The sequence below is a fragment of the Choloepus didactylus genome, chromosome 7, assembly GCF_015220235.1.
Source record: "Choloepus didactylus isolate mChoDid1 chromosome 7, mChoDid1.pri, whole genome shotgun sequence".
Lineage (NCBI taxonomy): Eukaryota > Metazoa > Chordata > Mammalia > Pilosa > Megalonychidae > Choloepus > Choloepus didactylus.
Window position 1 is genome coordinate 117,599,271 of NC_051313.1, and position 11,180 is coordinate 117,610,450.

The window sequence follows — 11,180 nt, forward strand, 5'->3', positions numbered from 1 at the left end:
AGCAGCAGCAGCGATGGTGGACATTTTAAGAATGAAACATTGAACAAAAAACAACACAACCGTCCAGAGGTAGTTTGTGAACAGAGGAAAGATGGAACCAGAACCTTGGGGGGTGGGGAGGAGCAGGAGGGGTGGGAGTGGGCAAGGCTAGCTCCTTGTTATTAGTGCCCCATCTGAGGGAAGGGGTAGCAGGCCCAGAGTGGAAGCAGATTTGGGCAAGTGGCCCCAGGCCCCCCCCCTCCCACCAGGTGGCCACCACAGGAACCTGGGCCTCCTTAGTCCCACCTGTACAAAAGGTGACCTGCCATTTCCATCAGATTCCAGGGTGAGGGCAAGATGGGCTAAAGCCCCAGTGAAAAGGGAGGGGATGAGGGCTTGAACCCCTCCTCCCTGTATCTCAAGGGAGGGTCACTGTTCAACTTACTGCAGGGCCTAGTAAGGTGGGGAAAGGGAGGTGTGAGCCCCACCTGGTGACAAGCACATAGACGGGTTGGTTGGGGGCATCCTTAGAGCCTGAGCACCCCCCTACATTGGCCATACCTGCTGCTGCCAATATGGGGCACATCAGAGTGAGATGGGGCTTGGGCCCCTTTTAAGGCCAGGGGAGCCCCCCCCAACCCCCTCATGGGAGCCAGAGGGAAGAGGGGAGGAACAAAAAGAGGCCCCAAACCAGGAGCCCAGACAGTAATGTCCCCACCCCCAAGGGAGTGGGGACCCGGCAGGCGTAGGGTATGGCCAAGTGGAACATTAGCCTTGTCCAGGAGAGCATGTGTGTACGTGTGTGTGTACGTGTTGTGTGTGTGTGTGTGTGTGGGCAGAAGGGTGGCTGGGAACCAAAACCTAAGGAAAACTTTCCCACTGGGCCAACGGGCGGCCCTTCAGTGGCTGGTGTGCGGTGTAGTGTGGTGGTGAGGGTGTGGGTGGGGGTGCCAGGAGGGGCTGTTGATGTGCGGACCTGGGGGAGGGGGCAGAGGCGGTGGGGGTGGAGCGAGGCTGTCCAGTCCCAGGACGCTGCTCCTCGAGGCGAGTGGGCGGTTGGTCACTGCTCCTCCTCCGAGGACTCCTGCGAGATGCCTTCTTCTTCCTCTTTCTCCTGTGGGGTGGGTGGGGCTGTCAGCGTGGGCTGGGGCCTGGTCTCCTCCTCCTCACCCCCAGAGCCCAGGGTGGAAGTGGCCAGTGTCGCAGGGGAGGGGACGCAGACCAGACTCGCCCCCACCCCACCCTGCACTCCCTGGCTCTCCAGAAGGGGGATGAGTCAGGGCTGAGTGTGTGGGTGACTCAGCAACCTCCACGGCCGGGTTTCATTCATAAAAAAGGAGGAATTTAAAGGGAGGAAAATAAAAACCACACACATGCTGCTCTTCACACAGCCAGGAGCCAGGCCCCAGGCAGGCCCCAGGCCCATGGGTGGGGGGTGGCGGGAGGGGGCCCAGGCCCAGACTGGAAGCCACTGGCTCTCGATGGGAGGGGAAGGGAGGAGGGAAGGGGTGGTGGGATGGTGGGGGAGTTCCTGGTGGGGGCAGGGTGGTCTCGGCCTGCAAGAGCAGGTGCTGGGCCGAGGAGGAGAGTCCCAGAGCACCAAGCTGCCTCGGTGGCCACGGGTTGACCCCAGGCCAGGGCAGATAGGAAGGGGAAGTTGTGTGCCGCCGGGGCTCACTCACTGGGCGGGAATGTCGGGACACCGCACGGGCCCGCAGCCCCCATGCCAGGCACAAACTCCAAAACAACTTGTTTCCTGTTACTCATTCCTGGGGCCTGGCCAGCACCCCTCTAACTGCCCCCACCCTGGTGGTGGCTCAGCTCGAGGAATGGACGCCTTGAGGACAGAAGAGGGCCGGGAGGAAGGCTGGCACCCCTGGAGGCAGTCCCTACCCAGCCCACCTCTCTCTACCACCAGCTATTTGGGGGCCCAGAGATGGATGGTGCCTGAGAGGTGGTAGGACCATAATGTCTCAACTCCCACTCAGCACCAAGCCCCCAAGGCTGAGCTTCTCTGTGGTTTCCTCCTCTCCCCGCTTTGCCTCACCCAAGAGGGTCATGGTGAGAACAAACTGAGCTCCCCACCCAGCCCCCATGTGGCCTCACTTTCCTCATCTCCTTTGCGGGAGGGGGCAGACTAGATGACCCCCAAGCTCTCCTGGAGGAGCAAAGGGGAGACACAGGGCGCACTCCCAGGGCAGGGTGGCAGAGGGGTCTTGTTTGTACCTGGGACCCCTCACTTCTTGCCAGCACAGCCCTCTAAAAACCCTGGGCTGAGCAGTCTGTCCATTTTGAGGGCACGGAACCAGGCCCCACCATTTTTAACCCTCTCTCCTCCAGAGAGCCAAGGAGGTGCGCAGCAGCCGCTTCCTTCACCTACCAGTTTTTTGGGTCTGCCCCTTGGTTTCCTCCCTGGAGTTGTGGTGGTTTTCTAGAGTCAGAGAGAAGATCCAGTAAGTCAGAAATGCCCCAAACAGTGCTCACTTAATGACCCGTTCCCCCAGATGGGGAGGGAGGGAGCAGGGAGGAGCAGGAGCACAGAGCTACCCACCTCTGTGCAGGGCAGCCTGGGACGCTCGCCCCGGCCGGCCCACCCGAGTCCAGCTGGCGATGACTGGCCAGCCACATGCGCCCCCCCACCCCGACACACACACACGCCCCCCACTCCCTCCTCCACCCATGACTCAGAGGATATGAGTCGTGTCTTTAAAAAAGATAAAATAAAAAAAACAAAACAACTTTTCTGAAAGGCTGATGGCACCATGAATCTGGCCTTCCCTGCTTATCCCCACCCCCTCAGGCTCCAGGGGACCCCCGAGGCTGGCAGAGCCACCCCCTACACTCTTCCCCACCTCACCTTCCTCCAGACCATAAGCAGCAGCTTCTGACTTCATTTCCCCATTGTACTGGGGAGGACACCAAGCCCAACAGCAGTGAGACCTCAGTTGCCACCCCTCTATGCCCAATCACCGAAGACCCATCTCAGTGCCACCAGGCCCCCACATGCCAGGAGGGGGGTCAGACCAGCCCCTTCCCAGACCTCCCCACTACTGTGGCCAACTGCCCCAAACTCTGCAGGAAGGAGAGGGAGGTTCACTACTCATTGGGAGAGGAGCTGTCCCATCTCTTCAAGCCTTACCCGGTCTTGGCAGCGCCCTTGTTTTTGCCTCCCCTTTGGTCGGCCCCTAGGTCTCTTAGGTGTTGGCACTTCGCTGGGGCTCCTTCTGCAAAGACAGCTGGGGCAGTCAGAGGCGGAGGGGACACAGTAGCCACTTCTCCCACCCTCTTTCCCACCACCGCAGGGGTTAAGTCAAGCAAGCACTCCCCCTTGACCAGGGATTCACAGAAACCATGGCCAAGCAAGCCTCTAGGCATGGAAGGTGTTTTACCATCCTGCAAAAGGATTCCAGCCCCTCCCCTTCCTTCTCTAAGGGTTTCTGCCACAACAAAAATGACACAAAGGGGCCAGAAGACCACCTGGGAAAAGTGTGTGTGGCCAGAAACTCTTAGGGCCACTGTGGCCACTTACTGGCTAGAAGATCCTGGCCAAGATGCTCCATGTCTGAGCCTCAGTTTCCCCATCTGTAAACTGATGACATGACTTGCAAAACTTAACTTGCAAGTTGTCATGAAATGGAAATGAATAGGGCCATAAGTGTTGCCTGTAACTGGCCTCTGCTCGTTTATGTTGGAGTGCTGGGGATGCAGAAGAGGGAAAAGGATTCCCTGCCTCCACCTGCAAACCTGGACCCCCTCCAGGCTGCCTCCCAGGGGAAAGGAACAATGCCCAGCACCCCAGAGATCCCTGCCGCTGTTGCCACTAAAATTTTAATAAGCCTGAGATAGAATAAAAAACTTCTGCATAATGCAAGGAAGCTGGGCAGTAAAGGCATGTCAGGCTACTATTTCCTAAGGTTTTCCCACGAGCTGTTTAGAACCCCAGTCTAGTAATCCAACACCCCTCTCCCCCCCATACCCCGCCCCTCAATCCCTCAAGCCTCCTGGGGCTCTGGGGTAGAAGGAAAGGAGGCCTGGGGTGGCGGGGTGGGGGTGCGCTGAATGGTGCAGCCAAATTCTACCACACATCACAAAGCTCTCATAGCTCGTGTTCTAAAAGAGTCAGAGACAAGTCAGTACAGGACCATTGTCTCCATCTTACAGATAGGGAAGACTAAGGCCTGCAGGTGTAACAACCTGCCATGTATATATAGGGCGAGCATTGACCTCAATTCTTCTTTACCTCTTCTCTTCCCTAGTAAAGGGATAAACCTGGGCTTCACCAACAGCTGCCTCTCTGTGAAGCTGAGATGTCACCACGTACCAGGTCCCCCCACCCCAGGGCCTGACGGGCTGAGCTCCCTAAGGTGCCCCACAGTGCCAGCTGGCCTTCTCCCCACCACGGGACCTGACCAGGCAGCATCAAGGTTCTGAGGGTCCCTCTGCTACCAACTTGCAAGCACTATTCAACTTCTCGGGCCTCCGTTTCCATTTACAGAGCCAGGGGCGAGGCCCAAACCAGGGCTTTTCAAAGTGTGGCCCCCATGAACAGGTGCTGGCCTGGGAGTTCTGTTACTGGTTCCAGATGAGCAAGTACAGAAATCAGCAGTGGGTATTTAGAAACTTTCATAGCAAATTGACAAAATAACTAACGTGCATTGGCTCAAATGATTAAAAAACACCTGGGCTTTTATATATACATATAGACATATATTCATTTCTCCATTAGTTCTTTTGTTGTATTAGCCTATGATGGATTGGAAATAAAAAAGGGGCTGCTTTATCGCATTGTAAACACCAGCCTAAACAATCTCTGGGCCCTTTCTGACTTTTGGGCATGTGCTTCAGAACTCATCTTGAGTTCCTCAGCCTCAGTTTTCTCCCAGAGCCTCAGGAGGATCTGCCTATGGTCCACACGTGTGTAGAATATGTACACAACATGGGCACAGGTGTGTGTGTGTGTGTGTGTGACATATATACAGTAATAACTGCACCGCTCTGGATCTGTTTTTGCCTGCTGAGCGGCCTGGCACTTCCCCAACCCAAAGTGGTAAACCAAGGTAAAGGCTGAGACACCCACCTGACTCCCTACCAGCGCTGTCCCGGGACTCACCGGAGGCTGCTTGCGTGGCCTGCCCCGCCCTCGCTTCTCAGTGCCGTCCTTTTCCTGCTTGGAGGCCAAGGGCTGACTGGACTTCGAGCTCGACTCACTCATCTTCCCTTGTCTGCAGAGCAGGTGGAGAAGTGATGGCTGGGATGCTGGGAGGCAGGAAAAGTTTTAAACAGAAGAACATCTCCCTTCATCCACTTCCCATCCCCACACCCCCAAGGCACACTGCAGGAAAGTGCTCCCCTGTGGCACTCAGGGCTCCTACCCTCCAAGAAGTGGGTCTGCCCCCCTCAGCATGCTAGGGAAGGGAAGGGCAGGGCAGGGCCGTTGGCACTAATCAGCTCCTTATCTGCTGTTCAGAAAGCTCTTTGTCTTGCTCCAAGGCTACCCCCGCCAAGGGCCTGGGGCCCAAGGAGGCACAGCCAGCCCACAGACCTGGCTATATGGGTGAGGCCACTCTGGGGCAAAGGTGTGGGCAACTGTAGCCCCCTCCCTCTGTAGCCAGCAGCTGCCCCTTCTCTTTAAGAGAAAACCAAGGTCCTGGAAGTTCAGAGAAGACTAGGGAGGAAAGGTAAGTGGAAGGGATGAGACCTCGGGATCTGGCCACCCTGTAACCACCCACCACCCTATTTACATGGATCCCCTGCCCCAACTGCTGACAATATTGCCCGCCCGGCAAGGCCCAGGCCTCAGGATCCAATGCAAGTAAGATCCAGCCTGATACTTCACAGCCAATGGCATGGCCAGGTGCCCACCCCACCCGTTCTCCTCTCTGCTCCTTCCTAGGGTGAATCCTTAGGAACTCAAAGAGGGGGACAATTTGGGGAGACGAGCAAGAGGGGAAATGGCTGAAACTCCAGTGGGTGAGGTGGGGGGAAGAAAAGGAGCCCAAAGCTGAAAGGTGGGTTCTTCAACATGGAAACAGAGATTTTTCTTTGATGCCTACTTACTGGAGGGTCAGGGACTTCTCTAACCGAGATGGGCCCTCCTGGGACCCTGCTGGCTCCCTGCAGCCCTAGCAGGGTTAATCCTAAAACCTTCTTAGTCCTTTTCTTAGATCTTCCTTCTTAGGGGCCTGTTTGGGTTAAATCTAAACTACGTTGCAGTTTACCTAAAACGTCTTGCGGCAAGGACAACCTGAACCCTTGTCTTTAAGATCCTCTTCTACCAGTTTAAGTGAAGATGCTCCACATCTCCATCCCTTTCCCAAATGGTTATCCCCTAAGTTACAGATGGGGAAGCAGCCATGACCTGGGTAACCTCCAGCTCTGCACTTCTCTCCTGGTAACCAATCCCTGCTTGCCCCGGGCAGAGGGTGAGGACAAGGGCTCGCCTCTGAAAACCCCCCAGTCTGTAAAATGGGGATAGACTATGGCACCTGCCTAACTATCCAGATTGCAGCAAGGATCAAATTAAGAGAATTGAAAAAATACTTTAAATGGTACTTCATGCGAGCAAGGCGTGCTCTACCTGCCTTTTCGAAAAACCATGTGGGGAGTCTTCACTCTATCGAAAGAGAACTACAACATTTGAAAACGATTTTTCTTCCTCCTTTCAGATTTTTAGGCAATTTCCAACTTTAGCCCAATCAGAGGGAAAAATGCTCTTGCAAACTTGTGATTTTGGAGAGCCCCGAGGCCCCCATCCTCAAGCCTCAAGAGATCCTCCAGACGGCAGGACTTTGTCTGGTAATTATTCTATTTTATAGTACTTCAGACTTGGAGACCCTTTTAAACAAGGTGGTTGGTGATTTATCCTGCTCCGTCATTAGTGGCTCGGTCTGCTCTGTAATTACAGGCAGTGATTAGAATCTTATATTACACCACAGGTCTCCCTTAAAATCTAAACATCAAAATTAATCAGCTAAATGAGTGCTGAACTCACATGAGGTCTGCCTGGTTCCCTCGCAGAGGTGGTTCCAGTTGGTCGAAGCCAGCCGGGAACCTGAGGGAGACTGGAAGCTCTTGTACCATCTGGTGCCTCCCCTACCCCTCCCTATTGGGGACCCTTTAATCCACCATCCTCCACCCCCAGCCAAGCCCCAAGCCCTGAATGAAGAAGGCCTGAGGCCCTCTCTAGTGAAGCCAAGAAATGCTTGTCTCTTCCACCTGTTTCTGAACATCAGGGAGGCCCGGCCTGGAGAAGCCACATTTAGGGCCCAATCCCAGGACCTCAAGTTTGTTCCCTACACACACAGTGCATGCAGTGTGTGCTCCACAAACGCTTAGGAAATCTGCAGGAAAGACCCAAGGAATCATCTTAGGGGGTCCCCTTAAAAAGTAGCCCAGAGACACATGATGGATTGTCCAAGGTCACACAGCAAGTGAGCGAGGAGAATGGAGTAGGTTTCTGGCGACTGAGCCAGCCCCACAGAAACACACAACCACCAGGAGACTGGTTAGGTCCCTGTGGCCCCTCAACTCCGGGCCCGGCCCCAGGGTGACTCTGCAAGTGTCTGCACTGGGCCGTTGTAGGCCAGCCGGCGGGACTAAAGAGCCAGGGCGCGCGGGGGGAGGGGCGCAGGCCGCTCCTGCGGGCGCGGGAAACCGGTGCACCCCCACCGCATGCAACGCCACGCGGGTGCACCCGGCCCCACTTCCTGCCAGAGGGGGCACCCAAGCCCGTCTTGGGGCAGGAAACCTGGCGCGCGCGGGCGCGAGGAAGAGGAAGAAAGCCACCTCCCTCCGCGCCCTCCACGCAAAATAAAACCCCAGAAAATAATGGAAACGGGGAGTCAAAGGGACTAGTTCCAACAGAGCCCAGCAAAGCAGAGAAACCAGTTTGTGGGGGCGGAGGGCAGGCCTGGCCCTGGGGGCTGAAGAGGCGCGGGCCGGGCCAGAGGTGGGGTCGGGGTGAAGCCTCAAACCTAGACCCACCACCCGGCCTCAACTGCGACGGAGGTGGGTTAGGGACGAATTGGGGGGGATATCCGCCCATCCCCCTCACTTCCAGAACTTCCCCAGTCTGCGGGGGGCGCCGGACCCCTTCTTTCCCGCTGCGCCGCAACCTACTGCTGCTCTTCCCGCCTCCCACCCCACCCCCAGCCCGGGCCGCCGCGCGAGGTGCACGGACCTCCGCCGGGTGCACGACTCGCGCTCGCCGCAGCCGCGCGTCCCCTCCCCCCACCGCGCGCCTTTCCCGGGTCCCCGCCTCCCGCAGGGCGCCCGCGGCGCGGGGGAAAGGGTGCGGGCGCCCTCCCCGCGCCGCCGGGCCGCGCTGCGCGGCCCTTCCCCGCCGGTCGCTCGCGCTGCCCGGCCTGGGAATAAAGCCGGAGGCGCGCGCTGCAGCCCCCGGCAGCTTGCAGGCGCGCCCCACTCCGCCGCCGCGGCCCCCGGGGACGACTCACCGCGAGCTCGGCCGCCGGCCTGCGGTGCGCGCTCCGGGCTGCCGGGAGCGACGGTGCCGGGCGCTGAGAACCGGCCTGGCTCCTCCGCCGCCGCTGGTAGCAAATGCGGATCTGAAACCAGGAGAGAGCAGAGGCGCTCAGAGACCGCCGCCACCGCGTGCTCGCCGCCCAGGCCCCCGCGGGGTATTTATATGTCATATCCAGGAGGGGACCAAACATATTCCCCCTACCCCGAAGGATGGCGAGGGGTAAGAAGCTGGGCACGGCCCTTGCGCGGCCTCAATAAATAAATAATGTAATTAAATTATAGATACAAAAAAAAGAAGCCACCAGAGCGGCCGCGAACTCACGCCTTCTTGGAGCCGCGCCAGCGCCAGAAATAGCCCCGGCTCGGAGTCCCAATTAGAGGAGCGCAGCCCCGGCTCAGGGGAGCTTAAAAAGAGCGACCCAGGGGCAGGGGGACGGGCCCGCCCGCGCCAGCCGTGTCACTGAGGGGGCGGGGCCATGCAAATGAGCCCGGGGATTTAAAAGGGCGGCCGCCCGCCAGCCGCGGCCGCGCGGGTGGGTGCTGACGCTTTCTGGGGTTAGGGTCGAGCTTGCGGGAGGTCGGTATTGGCAACAAGAATCCCGGGTCCTCGCCTCACAGTCGCGGGCCAGGCGATAGGGGAAGGGGTGTAGAGGAATCCTGAAGGAGCTTTTTGTGGGAGGAGGGCATCCTTCCTGCCCGGAACGGGAGTCCCGGGGATAGACACCTCGAGGGGCCTTCGGGGCGTATGGATATGGGCGGGCGTTCGTGCCTGCGGAGGTCCAAGCGGGAGTGAGGGGGTGGAGAGAAATGAGCCCGTTGGAGAATTCCGCGGCCTACTCGCCGCCCTCTTCGCGCGTATACGCCACTCGTAGATTTCCCTGGGCGGACCGGTGTTAGCATGTGCATTTCACTGTCAACCCGCGCGTGGCTGACGGGTTGAAATACGAATCTTGTGACATTCAAACGTGAAACTTGTGAAATCCGGAGTTTTAATTTAATAGCCACTGCTGTGAATCATAATCAAGATGCAACCTTAAGTAAGGCAAAGCAAACGATCGAGTCGTTTGCAAGCAAACCTGAGGATTCATTCCTTTCGGTGACCTGGATGTTGTTTTAAAGAAATGCGGTCTCAGTTTGTGTCCTGACCCCCTTTACGGTGACTTGAAAAAAAAGAAATGGGCAAGGGGTCGCCTGGAAGCTCTTTGAAGGCAGGGTCTGAGTTTTACGCACGCAATAGCTGCCATGCCTGGCGCGCCCGGCGCCGGCGCCTGGCTCAACAAAGACTTGTTGCAAGAACGAGAAGGAAGCCAAAGTGGGAAGATGGCGGGGAGGGCGGTGGGAGAAGAAAGGGCGCTGTCGGAGAGGCGCGCCCTGCAGGCCGGGCCCCGGGCCTTCTCAGGCGCACCTCCCCGCCTCTGGTCCCTGAGGCGGCCTTCCACACCTCCCGTGATGCAGGGAATTGCAATGCGGTCCAGTGACACACGGCTGTGACTCATGTTTTTCTTTGCTCCCCTTCCTCCCCGGTCAGCCGAGGCCCCGGCCCAGCCCCCTCCTCAGGAGAAAAGCCGGCGGTGGAGGGGGAACGCCAGGAAAACCCTGATCCCGGAGTGGAGGCGGGGTGGGGAGCTAGAGGGGCCGGGCCTCCTAGTTTCAGGAATGTTTCAGGAATGTTTCCGGTGGGGGTGGGGAGCAGGGCCGGGAGTGAGCCCAGCCCCCACTCCGGGGCAGCGGGATGGCGCTCCTGGCCGGGGGCAGCACGTGCTCGGCCGAGTGGGGGCGGGGCGCCTGGGCGGGAAGGCGCTGGAGGCCGAGAGCGAGTTCAAAGCGGAGGGCGCGGGCCTGGGGCCTGCCTGGGCTGGGAGTGGGCCTAGAGGCCGCACTCCGCGCGCTGGCTTCCCGCTCCGCGCCCAGGTGAAACGCCTTTCCAGAGAAGTCCCGGGGCCGCCCCTGGAGGGGAGAGGAAGTCACCGAAGGGCGGCCCGAAGGGAGTGGAGTGCTGGGAGGAGGGGGAAAGCGAGGGAGAGGCTGGGGGAGGGGCGGCGTGCCCCTTTGTCTGGAGCCGTTGGGTGGGGGTGGGGCGGGGTGGAAGCGCGCTGCTCCCTTGGTCTTTGTGCCCCGCACGCACAGCGCGCGCTTAGTAGGCCGCGGACAGAGTTGGCTGCAGGGCGTTGAGTTGCATGCTCCGGAGCCTTTGCGGCGTAGAGTGGAGAAGCACGCCTTCTGCTCCTTCCCCTTCCCGCTCCTAGAATCCCTAGGTCACATTCCCCTGCCAGTAACCTGAGTCTCCATGTCCCGGCCATGGATAGTCCCCAGAGCCGCGGGCCCCCAGACACAGCTCTCCCCAAGGTCGCCTAGGCTTCTAGGCCCGGACTCGGGCTGGTTCCCGGGGAGGCGCGGAGAGGGTCCTGTTAACCGCGTGTGGCCTTCCCTGACAGGGAGATGGGAAGAGGAGAGGGACCGCTACCTCGAGGGTCTGTGGGAATACTCAGCCAACTTTTTGGCCCACTTCTAGCAAGCCGACTTGGTCTTATTTTTCTTGCTCTTAGTTTCCCTTTCGTCCTGATTTCCTCGCTGACTTGTTTTTTACCTTGAATTGTGTGTATTTTTGTAAGCCACCTCAAACCCTCTCTGGAACGAGGCAGGTATAAATAAATACATAGGCAAATAAATATAGTAGCTTGTTCCCCTCCAGGATTACCCACACCCTTGAAAGACAAATA

The 11,180-nt window shown here is 58.4% G+C and overlaps 1 protein-coding gene across 1 annotated transcript; it reads right to left on the reverse strand.

The window, feature by feature from the left end:
* Nucleotides 1–908: 908 nt before the first annotated feature.
* Nucleotides 909–8,955, reverse strand: HMGA1 (high mobility group AT-hook 1). Its single transcript, XM_037843792.1, has 7 exons — nt 8,783–8,955; nt 8,433–8,543; nt 5,057–5,235; nt 4,448–4,449; nt 3,119–3,200; nt 2,360–2,410; nt 909–1,093 (listed from the first exon to the last, which is right to left on the reverse strand). The coding sequence occupies exons 3-7, from the start codon at nt 5,189–5,191 to the stop codon at nt 1,040–1,042; spliced, it is 324 nt and encodes a 107-aa protein (XP_037699720.1). The 5' UTR covers nt 5,192–5,235; nt 8,433–8,543; nt 8,783–8,955; the 3' UTR covers nt 909–1,039.
* Between the last annotated feature and the right edge of the window lie 2,225 nt (nt 8,956–11,180).

Bases quoted from the DNA above. Each gene is read 5' to 3' on its own strand.
- HMGA1 (XM_037843792.1), bottom strand. From the start codon at position 5,191: ATGAGTGAGTCGAGCTCGAAGTCCAGTCAGCCCTTGGCCTCCAAGCAG. The intron at 2,411-3,118 runs GTAAGGCTTGAA...CTCTGACTCTAG, and splicing joins AAGGGCGCTGCCAAGACCGG to AAAACCACCACAACTCCAGG. The intron at 1,094-2,359 runs GTAGGTGAAGGA...CCCACCCCACAG, and splicing joins GGGGCAGACCCAAAAAACTG to GAGAAAGAGGAAGAAGAAGG.